Source organism: Poromitra crassiceps (genome assembly GCF_964638095.1).
Source record: "Poromitra crassiceps genome assembly, chromosome: 30".
Lineage (NCBI taxonomy): Eukaryota > Metazoa > Chordata > Actinopteri > Beryciformes > Melamphaidae > Poromitra > Poromitra crassiceps.
Window position 1 is genome coordinate 1,250,203 of NC_139652.1, and position 24,080 is coordinate 1,274,282.

A 24,080-nucleotide genomic window follows, 5' to 3' on the forward strand; every position below is an offset into this window, starting at 1 on the left:
CCTCTTCCAAACTCACACACACTTTTCCACAACTACACCATGTATCTGAAACAATGTTTACTGTCAATCTCATCAAAGTTTCTGAAGACCATCTCCATGTGATCCCACTCCATAAAGCTGCATTTCCCAATGAAGGGCTGGGCAAACACCACATACTGATACATATTTCAATTCAAATACATGTCACTCTTGTGTTGGCAGAATGAGTAAATGGGCATTGACACTGTTTTTATATCACCCTTGATCAATTCTCATGAATCTTGTATCTTTTCTTTTTTATTTGTCTGTAGGCTACATACGTGCACTGCCAAGAGTAGCGGCAGCATTATAAACCAGAGACCAGACTATATCAAAAACATAAACACACAGTGGCATCTTTCATGCATGCTAGCAAGCGAAACTGCTGTCTGTCTGACCCATTGAGTCTGACCACAGACTGTAGAAAGAGACGCAGGATAGCCAAGCGAATGTGATTGGATGAACGTTTGATGCTAGGCCAATCACAGGCAGAGAGGGTGCCTCCAGCCTTCGCCATCATCCAGAAAAAAATATCGCGTCTTGGAGACAACTCTGGATCTGAAAGAGCTGTCCAGAGACTTGGGGATGAAAGAGGGATTCGGCAGCAAGGTGGCTGACCCTCCGTCAGCTCTAACGGCTGTAGGCACGATGGTCTGTGAATTTGAAGAGGCGTGGAATGATGAAGTCAGACATTGCAGTGGGGCAGATGCGGTAAAGGAATGGGAAGAGCCATGCTCTCTGTCCCGGGCTGTAGAGAGGTTTGGGGTGAACCGCTAGCAGAGCGTGGCGCATGTCCTCCAGCACGGGGGACAGGTCGTCAGACAGCTGCTCAGGCATCTTGGACGGACAGTCCAGGAGAGAGGAAATGTACGCTTCCCCATAATCCCCTCTGGTAACGGAGGACAGACTGTTAAGGAGCTCGTCTTGGTAGCGACTCCCGCTTTCACTGCTTTTGAAGAGACCTGAAATGAAAAATTGGACTTGGCATTCTCATTTTATTTTCCAGAACAGTTGTAGGTTAAAAAATGACAAAGATCAGTTGTAGGTTAAATGACAGAGATCAATTGTAGGTTAAATGACAGAGATCAGTTGTAGGTTAAATGACACAGATCAGTTGTAGGTTAAATGACACAGATCAGTTGTAGGTTAAATGACACAGATCAGTTGTAGGTTAAATGACACAGAACAGCTGTAGGTTAAATGACACAGAACATTGTAGGTTAAATGACAGAACATTGTAGGTTAAATGACAGAACATTGTAGGTTAAATGACAGAACAGCTGTAGGTTAAATGACACAGATCAGTTGTAGGTTAAATGACAGAACAGTTGTAGGTTAAATGACAGAACATTGTAGGTTAAATGACACAGATCAGTTGTAGGTTAAATGACACAGATCAGTTGTAGGTTAAATGACAGAACAGCTGTAGGTTAAATGACAGAACATTGTAGGTTAAATGATAGAACAGTTGTAGGTTAAATGACAGAACAGCTGTAGGTTAAATGACACAGATCAGTTGTAGGTTAAATGACAGAACAGTTGTAGGTTAAATGACAGAACATTGTAGGTTAAATGACACAGATCAGTTGTAGGTTAAATGACACAGATCAGTTGTAGGTTAAATGACAGAACAGCTGTAGGTTAAATGACAGAACATTGTAGGTTAAATGATAGAACAGTTGTAGGTTAAATGACAGAACAGTTGTAGGTTAAATGACAGAACAGCTGTAGGTTAAATGACAGAGATCAGGGACTGACCCAGACTGGTTTCCCCAAAGCATTTTTTGACCAAGTTAATTTTGTTTCATCTAAAATATGGGGTGGTGTTGGAGGACCAGTAGGTACTCTTCCCTCTGGTTTCACAAACAATTTCCCCAATGCCCCAGGGCAGAGACAGGCACTATCTTCTGTGAGTGAGCACCATCCTTCAGATAAGACGTTAAACCGAGGTCCTGACGCATTGTGGTCATTAAAGATCCCACCGGCACTCTTCACAAGAGTAGGGGTAGTATCCCGGTACCCTGGGGGGTATTACCCCGGTACCCTGGGGGGTGTAACCCCCGGTGCCCTGGGGGGTGTAACCCCGGTGTCCTGAGGGGTGTAACCCCGGTGCCCTGGGGGGTGTAACCCCAGTGCCGGGGGTGTAACCCCGGTGCCCTGGGGGGTGTAACCCTGGTGCCCTGGGGGGTGTAACCCCCAGTGCCCTGGGGGGTGTAACCCCGGTGCCCTGGGGGGTGTAACCCCCAGTGCCCTGGGGGGTGTAACCCCGGTGCCTTGGGCCCGGTGCCCTGGCTAAATACCCACACAGGCCTTCCTTCCATCATGGCCACCTGATGATCCCTCATTATAATTTGCACATTCAGTCCTCAACTCTCCACCGTGAAGCTGATGTGTGGTCTGAACTCTCCACTGTGAAGCTGATGTGTGGTCTGAACTCTCCACTGTGAAGCTGATGTGTGGTCTGAACTCTCCACTGTGAAGCTGATGTGTGGTCTGAACTCTCCACTGTGAAGCTGATGTGTGGTCTGAACTCTCCACTGTGAAGCTGATGTGTGGTCTGAACTCTCCACTGTGAAGCTGATGTGTGGTCTGAACTCTCCACCGTGAAGCTGATGTGTGGTCTGAACTCTCCACCGTGAAGCTGATGTGTGGTCTGAACTCTCCACCGTGAAGCTGATGTGTGGTCTGAACTCTCCACTGTGAAGCTGATGTGTGGTCTGAACTCTCCACCGTGAAGCTGATGTGTGGTCTGAACTCTCCACTGTGAAGCTGATGTGTGGTCTGAACTCTCCACTGTGAAGCTGATGTGTGGTCTGAACTCTCCACTGTGAAGCTGATGTGTGGTCTGAACTCTCCACTGTGAAGCTGATGTGTGGTCTGAACTCTCCACCGTGAAGCTGATGTGTGGTCTGAACTCTCCACTGTGAAGCTGATGTGTGGTCTGAACTCTCCACTGTGAAGCTGATGTGTGGTCTGAACTCTCCACCGTGAAGCTGATGTGTGGTCTGAACTCTCCACTGTGAAGCTGATGTGTGGTCTGAACTCTCCACTGTGAAGCTGATGTGTGGTCTGAACTCTCCACTGTGAAGCTGATGTGTGGTCTGAACTCTCCACTGTGAAGCTGATGTGTGGTCTGAACTCTCCACTGTGAAGCTGATGTGTGGTCTGGTGCAAACTGGGTGCGATACATCGGTGGGGGACGAGTTGAGTCACACACACCCATATGTGATGTCATTTGAGTATCTAGAAAGGCGCTATAAATACAATCCATTATTATAAATTAAAACCACAATGGAAAAGTTGACTTTGTATTTGGATCATTTATAGGTTCATGCCAGTCAAGTCATTTTTTGCAAGTCCAAGTCAAGTCTCAAGTCTTTGTTTGAGCTAGAGTCCAAGTCAAGTCTTTGAGGGGCAAGTCCAAGTCAAGTCTCAAGTCTCTTATGGTTGCAATGAGCATTCTATCATCTGCTGCCATCAGGTCTGCATAGCTGCATAACACTGCATAGCTATATCTAGGATTCAAAGCATGCACTGTATTATAATCACTCCTTTATCTATTACACAGGTTTTCAAAGTGGGAGGCGCGCCAAGGGGGCTCCAAACAGTTTAGGGGAGGCTCCGTGAATGGAAGTGAAAGAAATATTACATTTGTTCAGATCTAAAGGTGTAGAATAGCCTAAAGGGTGTGATTTGGTTAAAGAGATAGTTCAGAGATTTGGGGAATTTTACTGTTTTTATCCCACTTTCCCAGAGTCAGAAACTATCAAACTAATAATGCCATCAGACAGAACTGTTGAACTGTTGTGATGAGGGGGCGGGTGCCTTTTTCCAAGCTCGGTCTGAGGGGAGGCCCACAGTCTCAGACTTTGAAAACCCCTGATCTACATGTATTAGCATACAGTCAGTGGTCCCAATGGGGGGGAACGCCTGGGAACAGAGTTCCCAGAGTAAATGTTGAGAGGGAATGGCATTCCTCCTCAGGTTCCCCTTAAAAAATGTCTTGCTATGCAGTGGAGAGCAGAGCAGTGGAGAGCAGAGCAGAGCAGTGGAGAGCAGAGCAGTGGAGAGCAGAGCAGTGGAGAGGGTGCAGCATTAAAGGAGCAGAGAATAGGAGGAGAACATGTATTTGTAAGCTGAATAAGCAGCGTCAATATAAAAAAGAATCAAGGGGAAACAATCAGTAGGGCTCGGCAATCTTATTTAAGTAACTTTTGTAAGAGATTTTTACGTAGCTGTAATGGTATAATAAGTAAACAAACAAACAAACAAACAAACAAAAACATTCAGAAATAATGTTGGGGAGGGGGGGGGGGGGGCGCACCGTCCCATCCTGCGTAAGTCAGGTTCCCAGAGTAAAATCTCGTCATTTCCACCACTACAGTATATATCAGCATTGATTAGTTGATCACTTTAAACAGGCTACTGCAACGCTATGACAGAAAGCTTTAATGTAAACTTAATATAGAGAGGGTGACTACAAAATTGATAAAGACTAATGCTACTCAGTAACAGGAAATTATGGCTAACATTATTAGGCTTGCAATAATAACTGTAGCCTAACGTATTTTTCAATAACAGAGTACAACAGAATGACATTCAGCTCATTTCCTTAATTCACCAAAAAGAAAAGAAAGATAATTGAGTCCTCCCAAAACTCGAGTCCAAGTCAAGTCTCACGTCTTTTGAGGACGAGTCTCAAGTCACTGTGTGTGTGTGTGTGTGTGTGTGTGTGTGTGTGTGTGTGTGTGTGTGTGTGTGTGTTTGTGTGTGTGCGCGCGTGCGACCAACCAACCCAACTTAACTTAACTTAAGTCCAACTGAACTTAAGTTGTTATCCTTGGCTGTGGTGAAAGCAGACCTACTTGTTCTGAAGCCTGCCGGTTGGATTGTGGCAACCTTGACGCCCCATCCAGCCAACTCCAGCCTCATCACACTGGAGAAGATGCCCAGAGCCGCTTTCGATGCTCCATAGGGAGAAAACAGGGGTATGGGCACGTCACCTGCATCCAAAATCACTCCATCAACACAGTTCTCTTCTAAATTGAGGTATTCACTATTTAAAGGGGGGGGGGGACTTACTGATAGGGTAATAGTAAAATTATTATTACAATAGTATTTTTAAAGGATAGCAGGTAACCTAAGTCCTTAGAGACAAAGCAAGAACTTTTACAGATTTCCTTTATAATTTATTATTTATATATACAGATCCTTAGTATATGTTATAGATTAATACTTATATTATGAGTATATTATGATATTAGTTTGATTCCTGCCAATATAGCTTTTTGAATCTGATATTGAACAATGCACTTGAGGTATTTCTAATTTTGGTTACACTTTATTTGGATAGGCCAATGGTTAGCCGACCAATGGTTAGCCGACTTCTTATTAAATGACTATTATGTGTAAAATGGCTTCTGAGTTTGGTGATACTATAGAGAGGCAAAGTGAACGTCACTTCCTTCCTGCTTCAGCACTGTACCAGAGATTTTCTTATGCAATCTATTTTCCCATAGACATTTAGTAAAATGCTTCTAAAAACAGTTTTACTTGGTCAAACGGTTCAGCTATATTTAGAATCGGGAGAGACCATAGAACATTTCACTATGACCAAAATAAAACAAAAAAAACATTTTTCTTTTCTTTAAACCCAAATTTCTTTTGAACGTTTTGAACAGAGTGAAATATTGTGCGATCTCTCCTGTTTCTAAATATATCTGTACCATTTGGTTTGAACAAGTAAAACTATTTTTATAAGCATTTTAGGAAATGTCTATGGGAAAAGAAATAGCGGGAGAAAATCTCTGGTACAGTGCTGAAGCAGGAAGTGATGTTCCACTTTGGCTCGCTATAGTGTGAAAAGTAGTTTATAGATAGGCTATCAGCTGTCTGGGTTAATCTTATTTCATTGTCTGATTGAGCATGGCAAGTCGGTTTGAGCCGTCTCTGATCAACAGGATTGTTGATGTAGGAGATTTACAGGTCTGGATGTTTTTCATCGTTAAGGTTACATAGAGTCTATAGCGTCTGTAGAGAGGCAGTGAATATGCAGGTGACCCTCTGTTGAGTTAAGGTTACATAGAGTCTATAGCGTCTGTAGAGATGCAGTGAATATGCAGGTGACCCTCTGTTGAGTTGAACTAACATCTACGTTTTGTCACCTGATAGTTGAGTACTAAAGTGTTACTCTATTTTTCCTCCTTTGTCTTTTTTGTATTGTGCAACTGAACTAAACCTTCACTTCAGGTAGTTTGTTTGCATTGTCATGTCATGTCATGTCATGGTTCAATGTTCCCAGGTCTAATGTTCCCAGGTCCAATGTTCCCAGGTCCAAAGTTCCCAGGTCCAATGTTCCCAGGGATCAATGTTCCCAGGGCTCAATGTCCCCAGGTTCAATGTTCCCAGGGTCCAATGTTCCCAGGTCCAATGTTCCAAGGGTCCAATGTTCCCACGGTTCAATGTTCCCTGGGTCCAATGTTCCCAGGGTCCAATGTTCCCAGGTCCAATGTCCCCAGGGCTCAATGTCCCCAGGTCCAGTGTTCAATGTTCCCAGGGTTCAATGTTCCCAGGTCCAATGTTCCCAGGTCCAATGTTCCCAGGGCTCAATGTTCCCAGGGCTCAATGTTCCCAGGTCCAATGTGCCCAGGGTCCAATGTCCCCAGGGTTCAATGTTCCCAGGGCTCAATGTCCCCAGGTCCAGTGTTCAATGTTCCCAGGGTTCAATGTTCCCAGGTCCAATGTTCCCAGGTCCAATGTTCCCAGGGCTCAATGTTCCCAGGGCTCAATGTTCCCAGGTCCAATGTTCCCAGGGTCCAATGTTCCCAGGGCTCAATGTCCCCAGGTCCAATGTTCCAAGGGTCCAATGTTCCCAGGGCTCAATGTTCCCAGGGCTCAATGTTCCCAGGTCCAATGTGCCCAGGGTCCAATGTCCCCAGGGTTCAATGTTCCCAGGGCTCAATGTCCCCAGGTCCAGTGTTCAATGTTCCCAGGGTTCAATGTTCCCAGGTCCAATGTTCCCAGGTCCAATGTTCCCAGGGCTCAATGTTCCCAGGGCTCAATGTTCCCAGGTCCAATGTGCCCAGGGTCCAATGTTCCCAGGGCTCAATGTCCCCAGGTCCAATGTTCCAAGGGTCCAGTGTTCAATGTTCCCAGGGTTCAATGTTCCCAGGTCCAATGTTCCCAGGTCCAATGTTCCCAGGGCTCAATGTTCCCAGGGCTCAATGTTCCCAGGTCCAATGTTCCCAGGGTCCAATGTTCCCAGGGCTCAATGTCCCCAGGTCCAATGTTCCAAGGGTCCAATGTTCCCAGGGCTCAATGTTCCCAGGGCTCAATGTTCCCAGGTCCAATGTGCCCAGGGTCCAATGTCCCCAGGGTTCAATGTTCCCAGGGCTCAATGTCCCCAGGTCCAGTGTTCAATGTTCCCAGGGTTCAATGTTCCCAGGTCCAATGTTCCCAGGTCCAATGTTCCCAGGGCTCAATGTTCCCAGGGCTCAATGTTCCCAGGTCCAATGTTCCCAGGGTCCAATGTTCCCAGGGCTCAATGTCCCCAGGTCCAATGTTCCAAGGGTCCAATGTTCCCAGGGTTCAATGTCCCCAGGTCCAATGTTCCTATAACCACCTGCCATGCTGGAGATGTTGACTAGCCTTCCTCTGGAGCTCCTCAGCAGTGGGAGGAAGACCTGGCACATCTTCACAGCAGACAGGAAGTTCACGTCCATGCAGCGTCTGTACGCCGTGATTGGCTGGATCTCCCCGTCGGCATAGTAGCCCAGGATGCCTGCATTGTTCACCAAACCCCAGAGACCTGCCAGCCAATAAGAAGACATCTGCTGCTTGGTTCATGCTTTCATCCAAACTGTCTTAAGGCCTAATAGTCTAGCAGCAAGTCCTCAAAAAAGGCTTTAGTTTTCGAGATACCCCTACCCGAGGTAGAACAAATGCCAACAATGTTTTTTCTTATCTTTAGGGTCTCCCATTAATGAAATTGATTCTTGGCAAATTTTATTTTTGGGGAAAAAATGTTTTTTTGGCTGTTCTTTAGAACTACCCCAATCCCTGAAAAAGAGCCAAATTAGGCCAGTCCGAATAGGGTAAAGGTGACAAAAAAGCTCATACCTTGAGAATGCTCACTCTTTTCCTCATCAGATTTGCTGAGGTATGAACCAGGTGGCTGCCCTACATCACCAAATAGTCAGAAAATGATTTACCGTACCTAAAAAGATCATGAATTATAGTCCTGTAAATATAGCTTTAGTTTAGGCGGAAATTGTACTTTGTGGTGATAGGAACATAGGACTCCATCACTTTTCTCTCATTTATCAGAAAAACAGAAATCCCTGGAAAATATACCATTACTGAATTGTCTAGGGTGCTATTGAACACTAACCAGTAGTTGTATGGAGATATCTGGTACAGTTCTATTGCAAATGAGATTTCTTTAGACATAGACCTACTACCTCTTCTCTGAAACTGTCAAATTAGGTAATTCTGAATGGGGGATAAGTGAAGTGGCATAATAGCCTATAAGTTAAGAATGCTCACTCTGATGGTCATCATATTTGGAGAGGGAAATACCAGGTGGCTGAACTACATCACCAAATAGTCAGAATGTGGGTAAACCAATAAAATAAAGTTGATCTAAATTACAAACCACCTGGAGCGGCTGTAGCTCAGGAGGTAGAGCAGGTCGTCCACTAATCGCTTTGGATAAAAGAGTCGGTGGTTCGATTTCCACCTCCTCCAGTCGGCATGTCGAAGTGTCCTTGGGCAAGATACTGAACCCCAATTGCTCCGGATGGTGTGCCAGCACCCTGCGTGGCAGCCTGCCGCCATCGGTGTATGAATGGGTGAATGTACCTACTGATTGTAAAGCACTATATAAATGCAGGCCATTTACCATTTACCATAAAACATAGAAATACAAGGTGTAAATATTGGAAGTTTTATTGAAACTGGAACATTAATCCAAGTATAATAGTAATCATAATACACAATCACAAAAACAGACTAGAAAAACGGATTAGAAAACAAAATAACCAAGGCAAAAATAAAACAGAACAAACAGAGAAAGTGACTGCTTTTTTGTCCAGGTATATGGACACTTTTTTCACAGCCAAAGTATCAGGCCTTTGTTGCATATTATGACCCAACCAGATTATTGTGCCAGTGTTTGGGAGTCTGGGGCACATTCATTCACAACCTTATCCTCCATGGACTGCAATTGTAAGGATTGCAAAAGAGTGATGCAAACAAAACTGTCTAAATATTGTTCAGTCTGGAGGCAGCCTGTCTATCTGGAGACAATCATGTTTAATATATCCTTAGTATCATTGTCCATTTGTCAGATTAAGCTATCACAATGTTACATTCTTCCCTCTTCTGTGTATCATATTGTAACCTTTTTCCAAAGTATTTGGATCTTGCATTGTTGCTGCGCGTATATAAGATGTTGGAAGGGCAACAGAGAGGCACTGGCCCTTTCCACTCTCTCCACAGTTTGCATCTTTGCACTACAAGTAAGTAATATCTCTCACTTCTGTAGGTGCTGGGGGTTTCCTAAATAGAACTGGTCAAATGGCTCCATCTCTGACAATCCATCCCTTGACGATAGGACTCCATAACAGGGGTTTGGACATGTGACTGTGACACCATATCACTGTCTGATACAGTACATTGCTCTTTGCACATGTTGTGCAAATTCATCCTCTATTATATACTTACTTGTATTGCAAAGATCCAAACTGTGGAGAGAGTGGAAAGTGCCAGTGCCTCTCTGTTGGCCTCCCCTGTACGGAGTTCTGTACCTGGTGTGTAGAATGTCAAAATGTGTCCCCAAACGTCTCTGAGGAACCTGACATTTGACATTCTAGTATCTATATACTTGACCTCTCACTGAAACATATCTTATGTACGCGCAGCAACAATGAAAGATCCAAATACTTGGGAAAAAGGTTACAATATGATACACAGAAGAGGAAAACATTTAACATTGTGATAGCTTAATTTGACAAATGGACAATGATACTAAGGATATATTAAACATGATTGTCTCCAGATAGACCGGCTGCCTACAGACTGAACAATATTTACACAGTTTTGTTTGCATCAGTCTTTTGCAAGCCTAAAGGTCCTTACACACCGAGCACGTTTTTTTTGTGCGATTAATTCGCACGTCAATAATATTTTCCGAACCTATATCAGTCAATGCAACCGTGCATACCGACGGCGAAGTTTCGCTGAGCGTTATTGCGGTGTTTATTTTTTCGAACCACGTTCGATTTTTCAGAAATTCGCTTCCGACGTGTACACATCTGTGGCTGTGATTGACAGGTGAGTCAAAACTCGCATCGCAATTTCGTGCCGTATATTCGCATCGCTCTTGATGTGTAAGGACCTTAACAATTGCAGTCCATGGAGTATAAGCTTGTGAATGTGCCCCAGACTCCCAAACACTGGCACAATAATCTGGTAGGGTCATAATATGTTCAACAAAGGGCTGATACTGTATTTCATATTTGGATATTTGGACTTTAGCTGTGAAACAAGTGTCCATATACCAGGTCAAACGAGCAGTCACTTTTTATTCCTCTGTTCTGTTTTAATTTTGCCTCGGTTATTTTGTTTTCTAGTCTGTTCTCCTGTTTTTGTTTATGAAATGAAATGAAGCACTGAGATTTGGGGCTACCATAAAACAAATGTATTATTATTACTATTATACTTGTATTATTTCATCATGTCAAGACAGGAGATACTACTGATTTATTATAGTTTGGATTAATGTTCCAATTTCCAGCAAACTTCCAATATTTACACCTTGTATTTCTATGTTTTAGAGGCTTGTAATTTTGATAAACTTTATTTATTGGGTTACCCACATTCTGACTATTTGGTGATGTAGTTCAGCCACCTGGTATTTCCCTCTCCAAATATGATGACCATCAGAGTGGGCATTCTTAACTTATGGGCCACAGTACCCATCTGACCTGAACCACTACTGTCCCAACTCCAACATCCCCTTCATCTCCAAAACTCTTGAGAGGGTGGTTGCCGCCCAACTCCAGTCCCACCTCGACTCAAACAACCTCCACAAACCATTTTAATATGGTTTCCGCCCTAATCACAGCACTGAAACAGCCCTGGTAAAAATAACTAACGACCTCCTCCGTGCAGCTGACTCTGGACTCCTCACCATCCTCATCCTCCTTGACCTCTCCACTGCTTTCGATACCATCTCCCACCCACTACCTCTGGAGCACCTGGCGAACATTGGAATCACTGGTGTTGCAATTCCCTGGTTTGCATCCTACCTCACCGACAGACAACAGTTTGTCCAACTAGGGAACCACACGTCCGGGTGTTCTGCCGTTTGACCCAGGGGTCAGTATTGGGTCGACTCCTATTCATCACCTACCTCCTCCCCCTGGGTAAAATCCTCCGACACCATGGTGTCCGGTTTCACTGCTACTCCGATGATACCCAGGTCTATATCTCCACCAAACCCACCACCACTCTTCCTCCCACCTCCCTCACTGCCTGCCTCCAGGACATCAGGAGCTGGATGAGCAGGAAGTTCCTGAAGTTAAACGCCAGTAAAACCGAGGCCTTGCTCATCGGCTCCAAAAACACCCTCTCAAAAGCTCATAACACCACCACCCCAAACATCATCATTGACAGCTTCCCTGTTCCCTTCTCCACCCAAGTCAACAGCCTCAGCGTCATTCTGGACAGCACGCTTTCCTTTGCACCCCACATAAAAAACATCACCCGGTCTGCTTTCTTCCACATCCGCAACATCTCCAGACTCCGCCCATCCAACACAGTCTCACAGAAAATTGTCCCTGTCCCAATACAGCACCAAAGTCCTCATCCACACATTTCTTACATCCCAGATTGATTACTGCAACTCTCTTCTCTCTGGCCTACCCACCAAATTGCTCAACAGACTCCAAATGCCTGGATCATCACCCGCACTAAATCATCTGACCACCCTGTTCTCATTCAACTCCACTGGCTTCCCATTCACTACCGGATTGACTTTAAAAACCTTCTGCTCACTTACAAAGCCCTACACAACCTAGCACCCACCCATCTCTCTGACCTCCAGGAATACACCCCTTCCCGCTCCCTACGCTCTTCCTCAGCTGGCCTCCTGACCGTCCCCACCTCTCGCCTCAGTACCATGGGTGCTAGGGCCTTCAGCTGCTCTGCACCCAGACTCTGGAACTCCTTGCCCCCACACATCCAACAGTCTGACTTCATCACCACATTCAAATCCCACCTCAAAACCCACCTGTACAAATTGGCCTACTCACTTTAATCATATACAGCACTTAATCTGTTATTCGCCTGCCGTGTTTATCTCCTGTCTTTTCTTATAGCCTATGTACGCTCATCGTATTTTAATGATGCTGGTGTTTGCCATGCCTGTTGTTTTTATGTATGATCTTTTAGAATGGTATGTCTCTTATGCACTGTACAATGACCTTGGGTGTTTTGAAAGGTGTCATCAAATAAAATGATTATTATTAGAAGTATACCACTTATCCCCCTATACGGAATTTTGACTGTTTCAGAAAAAAAGGCAGGGCTATGTCTAAAGAAATCTAATTTGCAATAGAACGGTACCAGGTATCTCCATACAACTACTGGTTAGTGTTCAATAGCACCCTAGACAATTCAGTAATGGTATATTTTTCAGGGATTTCTGTTTTTCTGATAAATGAGAGAAAAGTGATGGAGTCCTGTTCCTATCACCACAAAGTACAATTTCCGCCTAAACTAAAGCTATATTTACAGGACTATAATTCATGATCTTTTTAGGTAAATCATTTTCTGACTATTTGGTGATGTAGGGCAGCCACCTGGTTCATACCTCAGCAAATCTGATGAGGAAAAGAGTGAGCATTCTCAAGGTATGAGCTTTTTTGTCACCTTTACCCTATTCGGACTGGCCTAATTTGGCTCTTTTTCAGGGATTGGGGTAGTTCTAAAGAACAGCCAAAAAAACATTTTTTCCCCAAAAATAAAATTTGCCAAGAATCAATTTCATTAATGGGAGACCCTAAAGATAAGAAAAAACATTGTTGGCATTTGTTCTACCTCGGGTAGGGGTATCTCAAAATCTGAGGGCCCTTTCTGCTAGACTATAATTATACTCTATGTTAAAGACGGAGACAGACAGAGCTTTCTGTCCGTACTCTGCGATTTTGTGCGTATTTCTGTCCGTCCTCTGAAAGCTTACGGATACGCATGAAACGGAGCAGAACCACACACACACTCAGACATTTGACTCTCTACTGCCCACTGGTGGATGTATTGCTTAACATGATACCAACATGAAAGACGCAGTATGTGGGCAGTGACGATTACACCGTTTGAAACGGACGCATTTATTTTCGTATGAAAATGGAGTATAATTCGGTCTTTACAGTAGGTCTTTCCATCTTGTATGTTAGTACCCACAACCCTGGCAGCGTTAGGGAACGTTGCTGTTTAATTATTTCATTGCCATTAAAAGCACATTTGTTGGAGCCAACTTGAGTATGTTCTTTATCATTGTTTTAAAATCAATGGAAGGGAATCGTGGTGGCTCAGTATCGGTAGGCAATATCTTAGTTCAGTGGTGTCTGTGTTGGTGTCATGTGCTGTCAGTCACGATTTGTGATGGAAGTGATGTAATCAGTGATGTCACTTGAGCAATTGTGATGTCATCAGTGATGTCTCGAGCAACTGTGATATCATCAGTGATGTCACTCGTGTCTATTCCTATTCATAGCTTTCAAGGGGCGTTACGTGCTGCCGGGAACGCCCACCTGGCGGTCAAAAAAAAACTTGTTGATTCCGTTGCCTGCGAGTCGACTCACGCTGTTTGTTCAGCCAAAGTGCCGGATAGCCTACCTGTTGTGCTATCGGTTGCACTAAACCGACGAGGAGACACGCCTGGCTTGTGTTTTACAGAATCCCGTCGGAGAAAGAAAGGAGGAGGTTGTGGATTTGTGCGACGTGGTTCAGTCGCTGGGGAGGGCAAAAAAAATGGCTTTTTTTTCTACCATCAAAGTACACACGTCTTTGCTCTTTGCGGCCAACATTTCATCAAAGGTAAGCTCAAGTAACGTTACAATAATGATTAATACCCCGTTAACGTTACTTGGCACCGTACTTGGCCAATAGAGTGCCACAGGAATTTGTCCTAAAACCCGGAGGTTAGCGTTGCCTGAGCCCTGTACTACGAAACTAGTTTAACAGATCCGCGATAAGTCCCTTTGATCTGGTTTGACTGAACAGGATCAAAGCTATCTAGTTAACTGATACTACTACGCTGGTTTTTTACTAGGTAAGTGGACCTGGGATCTGCCTGTGCACGCGCACGTTTTTCGCTCGTGCACAGGCGCGCGTCCACGCGAAAGAGGTGCGCCAGCCAATCACATTATGAACAGCTGAGTTTATCCACGCCCACACCCATTTCCACACCCATTTCCTCGTTCAATGAAGCGCAGTGCATGATCAGAGTTTTAGCGGATATTTAATGTATCCGCGATTTAATGTCAGAATGAAAATCCGCGTTGGATAGTCTGCTGAAGGGCTGTCTAAAGCAGCAGCTTGTATTCACATCAGTCATTTGATTTACTTTGATCAGCGATTGATACAGCTGCATTGATACAGGCAGCAGCAACAAATCTAAATGTGTAATCTCAGTCTATACATTTCCACAATCTGTAAGCCTATTTAGACCATAGATTTAGAAACGCATGCTCAATGAATAATGATCTCTATCACTCATGTGTGTGGTTGCACTGATCGAATAATTCATATATAAAATAGCCTAGTATAAAGCCTAATAGCCTACTATAAAAGAGAAAACTGCTGAACTGAATTGAGACGACACCCTCACTCCATTTGAGGGTCCATTCATGATATGCGCCGCGGTGAGTGATCATATTTCTCCACGCATCGTTGAGCTGTTAAGACATAAAGTGGTAAGTAGGCTTAATTTAATTATGTAGCCTACAGAGCCACAAATGTTTTTCTTGTTATATTCTCAGTTGACTGCAATCTATTTTTCATATGGCGATCTTATATGAACGGTGAGTGACTCCAGAGAGCCGATTATATGGGTCTGTCATGGATTTTGATCTTATCCTCTGAAGCTAACCTGGTCGCGACCAGGTTAGCTTTGCAGCGTCAGTTGCCATGGTGATTGAAAGTTAACTTGCTTTGTAGTACGGCTAAACCAGGTTTAAACTCAAACTTACTCGGATAAGGCATTAAACTAGCTTCGTAGTACAGGCTACTGGTCTCAAAGTCAATAGGATTTTTGTACGGGGATTTTGGTTAAAGATGCCTGAAATAAGATCTGTGGTTAACAAAAGTTTCTGATACTGAGACCTTTGTGTTTAGCAAGATAATCTTCACAAATGAACACCTTTGACGCGTTTTCTGGGGATTGCGATTTTTGGCAATCGTATTTATCAAAAATATAAATAAGGCAAATATAATAATATAAATAAATAAAGTGGTAACTGATTACATTAATTAAAAACTAATGTTTTCAAATTGCCACAAAAAAATATCTGTCTAATCTGAGAGCTTCTGTGCATTATCCCAGCACTGCTGCACAGAAACTTGGTGGTGTCCAGTGAACATCGAATTGGAACCAACAGCAGACATTTGGGAGTCGTGCACCGTACTACCTGCGTCTTCCACCCAATACTGGGATGAGCTCCGCCCCCTGTAATCCTAAAAAGGAACTACAGTAGAAGGGGGCATTTGGAGAGCACAGAAGACCGCCAAAGTCAATAGTGCAGTCTACTATGATGCACATTTTGTGAGTCAGATCCTGAAACTTGGTGCAAGGAAGACCTTGCACCAAGTTTCGTGCACGCAAGTTTCATGAAAATCGTCCCAGTAGTTTTTCCGTAATCCTGACAGACAAACGGTATGGAAAACATACAGTAACCTCCTTGGCGGAGGAAATAAATGGGTCAAGATAAATCTCACCTGCCTCCCCGACCTGAGTGCAGATGTAGCGGTGAGCTTGCTCTATCTGAGCGTGATCTGTGACATCCAGCTGGAGGACCTGCAGGTGTTTGGATCTGTGCTCCTTCAGCTGCTGAGCTCCACGCCCGCTGGCATCCAGAACCCCAGCGAACACCGTCACCCCCAGCTCGCTCAGCAGCTTCGCCAGGCTGTGACCGAACCCTGAATCACAACCTGGGGCCAGAAGAAACATGCCACATTCAGCAATAATACTGAAGCTTTGTCCCAGAAACACATTCAGCAATAATACTGAAGCTTTGTCCCAGAAACACATTCAGCAATAATACTGAAGCTTTGTCCCAGAAACACATTCAGCAATAATACTGAAGCTTTGTCCCAGAAACACCAGTCAACTGTTTGGACACACCTGATTGAATGTAGCCAACTGTGTTTTTCATTCTCTTGAAGCCATTTTGATAAAGGCTTCTGCTTAATGCTTGGATTTGTGTGTGTGTGACAAATATAGCGTTACTACTATAATTGAAGAGCTGTCTGTATGTTTGTCCGGAGAACTGTCTGTCTGTCTGTCTGTCTGTCTGTCTGTCTGTCTGTCTGTCTGCCTGTCTGTCTGCCTGTCTGTCTGTCTGTCTGTCTGTCTGTCTGTCTGTCTGTCTGTCTGTCTGTCTGTCTGCCTGCCTGCCTGCCTGCCTGCCTGCCTGCCTGTCTGTCTGTCTGTCTGTCTGTCTGCCTGTCTGTCTGTCACTTCGGTTCATCAGCACCGGTGCTGCCCAGGGCGGTGTCCTCTCTCCCTACTTCTTCAGACTGTACAACAAACAGCTGCACCTCCAGTCACCAGTCTGTCAAGCTCCTGAAGTTTGCAGATGACACCAACCTCATAGGGCTCAGACAGAGACGAGTCTGAATACAGGCAGGAGGTTGAGCATCTGGTGACTTGGTGCAGTCAAAACAACCTGGTGTTAAATGCTCAAGAGACAGTGGAGATGATTGTGGATTACAGGAGGAACACAGACCCACCTCCCCACCACCCTGCATGGTGACTCCCCAGCCAATAATGTGGAGCCTCCTGGGAATCATCATCAGCCAGGACCTGAAATGGGAGCGCAACATCAGAGGTCTCACCAAAGAAGGCACAGCAGAGGATGGACTTCGTGCGGCAGCTGAAGTTGCCAAAGGCAACGATGGTGCACTTCTACACATCCATCGCTGAGTCCATCCTCACCTCCTCCATCACCGTCTGGTATGCTGCTGCCACTCAAGGACTTTAACAGACTGCGGCGCATCATCCGCTGTGCTGAGAAGGTGATTGGATGCAACCTGCCATCCCTTCAGGACCTGCACACAGCTAGGATGCTGAAGCGGTCTCGTAAGATCATGGCCGACCCTCCCACCTCGGCCGCAAACTCTTTGAAACACTCCCCCTCGGCAAGAGACTGAGGTCTGTCAAGGCCAGAAATTCTCGTCACAAGAACAGCTTCTTCCCAACTGCCAGCAGCCTCATCAACCAGCCCCCTCTACCAAGGACCCTACCAACCCCCCCACAAACCACATTACCCCCCCCCCCCTCTACCAAGGACCCTACCAACCCCCCCACAAACCACATTACCCCCTCCTGAACTCAGCTGAATCGCCCCCCCCCCCCCCCCCCATCAAACGTCACTTTACAGAAACAGCAGCTGGACTACACTTGTTATTATAGCTGCTTCTCCTACCAGAACTTCTACTGCATTAGATTGGGGCGTGTGTCCATATAGTGTCTTTTCCTGGCAGTTAAATGCTGCGCTGGGATGCAGCGCTTGCAATATGCAAGGAAGCAGATTGAAAATAACATTAGCTCAGCAGCGCTAACCAGTTGATAGCTGACAGGTGGTCCACCCGCTATGCCGACCACCCGCTATGCCGACCACCCGCAATGCCGACCTTAGTTTTAGGCGTGGGGGTGGGAGAGGTTAGGTTTTGGGTTAGGGTCTGGGGGAGGTTAGGTTTGGCGTGGGGGGTGGGAGAGGTTAGGTTTTGGGTTAGGGTCTGGGGGAGGTTAGGTTTAGGCGTGGGGGTGGGAGAGGTTAGGTTTTGGGTTAGGGTCTGGGGGAGGTTAGGTTTGGCATGGGGGCTGGGAGCACGCCGCCTCGCTCAGCTGGTTCTGCTTGTGGGCTATCGGCATTGCGACCTGTCGGCACTGCGGCCTGTCGGCACATACAGGTAGACGCGGCACCGCTGACAGATAACAACAAGCTAACAACACACGTACTGTGATAAAAGCACAACACTAACCAGAAATATTCAGCGTCCGCTCAATCTGCTCCCAATTGAGCCTTTCTGTGTCTGTGGTAATAGTTCCTACATATGAGTGGTTGCCTGAAAAGGAGCGCTCGACACCAGCGCGCCTTTCTGAAAAGTTCAGACATGTTCAGCTGGAGGCGCTGGTGGAGCGGACACACTCTGAAAAAAGACGCTTGCAGCGCACTTTGACTAAACGGCCGCAGATGCCCGCATACGCTCTCTCCTCATTGGAAACAAGACGCTGGAGCTTAGCAAAAGAAGCTATATGGACACAATGCCCTTTCTCTTAACTACATTGAGCACCGCTTAGAGACTGTAATTCCTATTTAATTTAATGCCTATTTAACTTGGACTGTAAATTCATATTCAATGCCTACTGAACATTCCTACTCGTGTATATATTGTATATATTGGACTGCACTTGCAATGTTGTGATTGTCTTTTAGATATTTTTCCTATTTTCTTTTAGCCTGGGCCCAGACCTTCGAAGCCCCCCCGCCCACTCCACAAATTGGCTGAAATGAGTTGACAATTCAGTCTGAATATCAGGCGAATTTTCTTGATCTCTGAATATTGATCTCACCGCTACGCTGCATTCTGACACTAAGACACTAAGACAGATTATATGCTGCATACTGACACTAAGACACTCGTGATCATTTAGTGATGAATACAGATAACATGAATAGGCTACTTAATATTTAAACTTGCTCCTGAAACCTGCTACCTCTTAGCCTTCACAAGTGCATCACAGTGGATTGAAGGACTTCTCAGTGCAATTTTCACACTTTGCAAAGTCAACCTGTGGGCCGAATTGGACCCTTTTGGGGGCCGGATCTGACCCCGAATTGGCAGTAAAAATGGTCAGGAAAGCTCCTTTATGCACAAATTCCCTCTTCTCATGATTTATAGATAAGATCTGTTGTGAACTGGGTCGTGATGGTCTTTCAAAAGTGGGTCCCCACTGACTTACATAGTAGGTGTGTGTGTGTGTGTGTGTGTGTGTGTGTGTGTGTGTGTCTCTGTGTGTGTGTGTGTGTGTGTGTGTGTGTGTGTGTCTGTGTCTCTGTGTGTGTGTGTCTCTGTGTGTGTGTGTGTGTCTCTCTGTGTGTGTGTGTGTGTGTGTGTGTGTGTGTCTGTGTCTCTCTGTGTGTGTGTGTGTGTGTGTGTGTGTGTGTGTGTGTGTGTGTCTGTGTCTCTGTGTGTGTGTGTGTGTGTCTCTCTCTCTCTCTCTGTGTGTGTGTGTGTGTGTGTGTGTCTCTGTGTGTGTGTGTGTGTGTGTGTGTCTCTGTGTGTGTGTGTGTGTGTGTGTGTGTGTGTGTGTGTATGTGTGTGTGTGTGTGTGTGTGTGTGTGTGTGTGTGTGTCTCTCTCTCTCTGTGTGTGTGTGTGAGTGTGTGTGTGTGTGTGTGTGTGTGAGACACACGCACACATGTGTTCACTCACCTGTAACCAGCACTGCTCTGTCATGCATGGGTAGCCACTCCACTCTTCTGCCCACAGTCACATGGTACAGACCGAGGCTGCAGCACAGGAGGAGCCCACAGCACCCTGGACAACCCCAAAAGTACAGTGGGCACCCGAGGGTGCCCAGGGCAATGGCCCAGCACCCGGCATAACAGCCCTCTGTCACCTGCCGAGCCACAGTGTAAACGTATGCAGCTGTGGCAATGGCGCAAAAAGTGGAGATACAGAATCCACTGTCAGAGTTTCCCATCCTTCCGCAGTCGGACTCTGTTAGAAGCTAGTATCTATAGTATCACTATGTTTCCCTGTGCTGTCAACTCCACTGTGGGAAGCAGAGTCAACCAGCCAGCCCCGCCCTCTTGTTCAGCAGCCAATCAGCCGTGTGTTATGTTTGCCAGCAGGTCTGTTCCAGAACCTGTTTCACCTCAACAGCTGGCAAGCTTCACAATATTCTAATGTCATCTGACTCGCTATTGTCAAAAGCTCAGTGTGCCTGCTCCCATCAAGATACATTATGGGGAGACTGAGTATAGTTGTAACATTTTACACAATTCGGTGTGTATCTTGGAGCTCTTGTAAGCCAGTGTGTTCAAAATGTGATACAAACTATGACGTGTGTCCGCTATTAAACCCTGCAGCTGTTCTCTCTGTAACACAAACAGAAAATTCATGGTTTAGTCTCAAACTCAAGGAGGGCAATGTAGTCTGGGGTTAGTTGTAACATACCATGGGGTGAAATGTAACATTATGAAATGAGGATTTTGACCACAGCTCAAGATATTGAAAGCTGAACATGTAACTGATGTGTGTGAGCCACTACAGAACTAAGTGCTGTTAGTTACCATCATACTGTCATAGTAGTGAGTTAGGGTGTGTGTGTGTGTGTGTGTGTGTGTGTGTGTGTGTGTGTGTGTGCTTGTTTGCCTTGCACTATCAGTCACAGTAGCGAGTCTGCTGAGTGGTGACAGACACTCATCGGACCACAGAGTAGCCTACAGGTCTTACTGGGCGTCATTCACACCGGGTCGAATTTCCCAAGATCGCGCGACAAGATTACAATACAAAGTCAATGCAAATGTGCCAAGTAGGCTAGTTGTGATTTTGCCCTGGGCGGCCCAAATGGGGTGAGTGTATAATATATATATATATATATATACACTGTATATATATATGAAGAGTTCATTTGCAAAAACAGGTAAACGCCATTCTTAAAATGAACAAACAACATCTGTTTGATGCTCCCTGGAGTGCACATAGAAAACATTATTGAGATGATTTAGGTGAAAAGTATCAGATGAATATGTTTTAGTTATGATTGATAATAAAGATTTCCCAAAAATAAATGAATTACAGTATAAATACATCAATATATAAAATAAAATGATTAAAAATCCAAACGGAGATACCTGTTTTTCCAAATGAACTCTTCATATATATATATATATATATATATATATATATATATATATATATATATATATATATTGTAGAAAAGGGTCCATAATGGCCCACCATCAGGCCTGTTCTTGGGGCAACTGACACCCACGAACCAAGGCTCCAACGGCGATGTCAGACGGTCTAGACTGACTGTGATGGCAGACGGGACTTTATGAGGTCACCGATGATGTCATACCTCCCCGGACGTTGTGACATCACCAACGATGTCATACACCAAATGTGGGGGGTTATATAACAAGGTGTTATTCTGTTATGTTCTTGTATTCTCGGTCACTGGCTGCCTTACAACCAGCCAGGTCTGCATTCTCTCCATGTATTGTTGGTCCTGTTTCCCTTTCTGTATACGACGTATACTGCTTCTGCCTGATACTCAATAAAGATAGCCTGAAAAGACATCTCCGTGGTTCTAACCGATCACTGCGCGTGAGCCCTCACATACGATCCAGCACACTTCACACTTCACCCAGGGCAAGCCCACAAGCTTCCTCACATATATATATATTGTGACAGAGTCTGGCTCTCAAAATAGGATCAAGCTCGTGTCTAGTCAATCCCCAAACTTGCCACAACAACACAGAACGTCTTTGCACAGAATCATCAAACAAGAAGACAGGCAACTCCCCGCCAAAGTATAAATGTGCCTGCTGCTCGCTCCGCGAGCCATAGCGTTCCCTCCACTTCTAAAACGGTTGGGACCACTCTCTCACACATTCGCCCGGCCTAGAAAGCCCTAGTTATGTGCTCAAACATAAGGCCTAATGTGACGCTTCCACATAAAGGTCCACCACTTCCCCCTGCTCCAGCCAGGTGGGTTGAGCGGTCGGACCCTCGACCATCACACATGTGGTCTCCCCGCCGAGAAATCTGCGTGCAGTGACCTTGGCGGTGAATTTCGGCTTACCGTGTTTTTAAAACCCTTCTACCACAGGTGATACACAAGCCCTTATTCCCCCTTCGGTAACACTTTATAATAACGTTCAGTAGTAAGTCATTTATAAGCTATTAGTTAATGATGAACTAATGATGAACTAATCATTTACAAAACATTAATATACATTTGTAGATTATTAATACGTGTTATGTAAACATATCACAAATGTGTTGTAAGTCATCTATACACCTTTAGTAAATCATGAAATGATCATACCTAAATCATTAGTAAATTATTAATAAGGTTAGGGTTAGTCATTCAATTTTTTTTATTCCAGCAATGTATCTTTGTTAATCATGAACAAATTATGAGAAAATCATTAGTAAATGATGTATAAGCTAGTCCGATTATGAATCACTTGTAAGTCATTCAGTTTTTATATTTCAACTATCTGTTCTGTCTATCAGTATCTATTTTGTCACTATACACATTTCTTAATCATAAACAAATGATGAACAAATCATTACTGCTGTATATGATCTGTATATCATTTGTTGATGTATCATTAATTACTTGTAAGGTAGCCTGTTAAAAGCCTCAAAACAATTATGATCAGTGTTACTGTACCATAACTGTACCAGCTATGACCTGTTAGTGAAGCTCCTCCCCTGGCCAACAGAAGCAGTCAGCACTTAGAAGCATTGCAGCACAAACTACAAAGTTTTCGTCAACTGTAATAAATGATGTGTAAATCATTTACAAGTCACTTATGAGGCTTTCTGTATCCCCTGATCTAAAGTGTAAACAATTCATCACACATAAATGTAGATAACTGTGAGCCTGTTAGAATTCAAAATCCTCTCTACCAACACTTAACTACAGTAGCTTGTACTCTAGTGTAGGCTACTGTACTGTATAGTCAACCTAGTGACATCATCTAGCAGAGACCTAGTTGGCGAAAAGGTGAAATGTTATATCTGAGTACATGAGCCATGATCAAATGTTTCATGTCCTCACACAAGTCATCTTTGTTTAATTTTATTGCAGAATGTGAATCTATTTTCTTATTTTATTATATTAGGCTACTACTTTGTTGAAAGTACACAGTTTTTACTGTACAGTAGATTGTTCGCACAGCAATTGAAGAATTTCAAATCTTATTACTGCACTGTTGCAATAAAAAACTACTGTATATGTCCTGCTGTATATGCAAATCATTTGTATCAGGTGTGGAAGATCTACAGATGATATGTAACACACAGTGGTGTAGTCTAGTTTATTGTATGTGGGTTTCAGCTTGGAGTGACATTTTTTTCCGGTGGGGAGGGGGGGGGGGGGGTGCGAGGGCGGGTACAAGAAGCTACTGTCACTCAGCAATTCAGTACAGAATCCCGGATCAGCTGTAATTTAACAGGTTAAGACAGGTTAGCCTATCTACATCAATTGTAGCATGTAGCAGCATAGGTTTTTGACCGGATAACAAGCTGATGGTGAGAAGCAGTCAGTGGCTGTCTACCTCTGTGAGATCTCTAACCAATAATGGTCAAGTGCTGAATTATTGTGTGATTTCTTCAGCTGAATCAGCGTCTGGGCATGCTTCCTCTTTTGACCGTGTGGTTGCTATAGGGGAAGTCTCATTTTTGAAATTATAGTCGAAAGTCATAGAGAATGTTTGTTGTGATCATATATCACTTTTATCTCTCTAGCTACAATACAGTCATGGAACTCTGGACAAATTCACATGAGAAACATTCAGATTTTGGTTTGAGAGACAAAATCTCATCAAAGGGGCCCTGAGGTGGACTAAATTAGGGGCTCTTGATATGAAAAAGGTTGAGAATCAGTGGCATAGGGGACCTAGATATCTCTCTCTCTCTCTCTCTCTCTCTCTCTCTCCCTCTCTATCTCTCTCTCCCTCTCTCTCTCTCTCTCTCTCTCTCAATAATGACATATAGGCCTCAACTAAGTAGCCTATAAACAAACCTAAACAT

The 24,080-nt window shown here is 44.5% G+C and overlaps 1 protein-coding gene across 1 annotated transcript; it reads right to left on the minus strand.

Annotated features, from left to right (window-relative positions):
• Window positions 1–297: 297 nt before the first annotated feature.
• Window positions 298–19,905, minus strand: hsd17b2 (hydroxysteroid (17-beta) dehydrogenase 2). Its single transcript, XM_083663134.1, has 5 exons — window positions 19,740–19,905; window positions 16,018–16,230; window positions 7,640–7,825; window positions 4,884–5,021; window positions 298–980 (listed from the first exon to the last, which is right to left on the minus strand). Exons 1-5 carry the CDS (start codon window positions 19,765–19,767, stop codon window positions 649–651), a joined length of 897 nt encoding a protein of 298 aa, XP_083519260.1. The 5' UTR covers window positions 19,768–19,905; the 3' UTR covers window positions 298–648.
• Window positions 19,906–24,080: the final 4,175 nt, after the last annotated feature.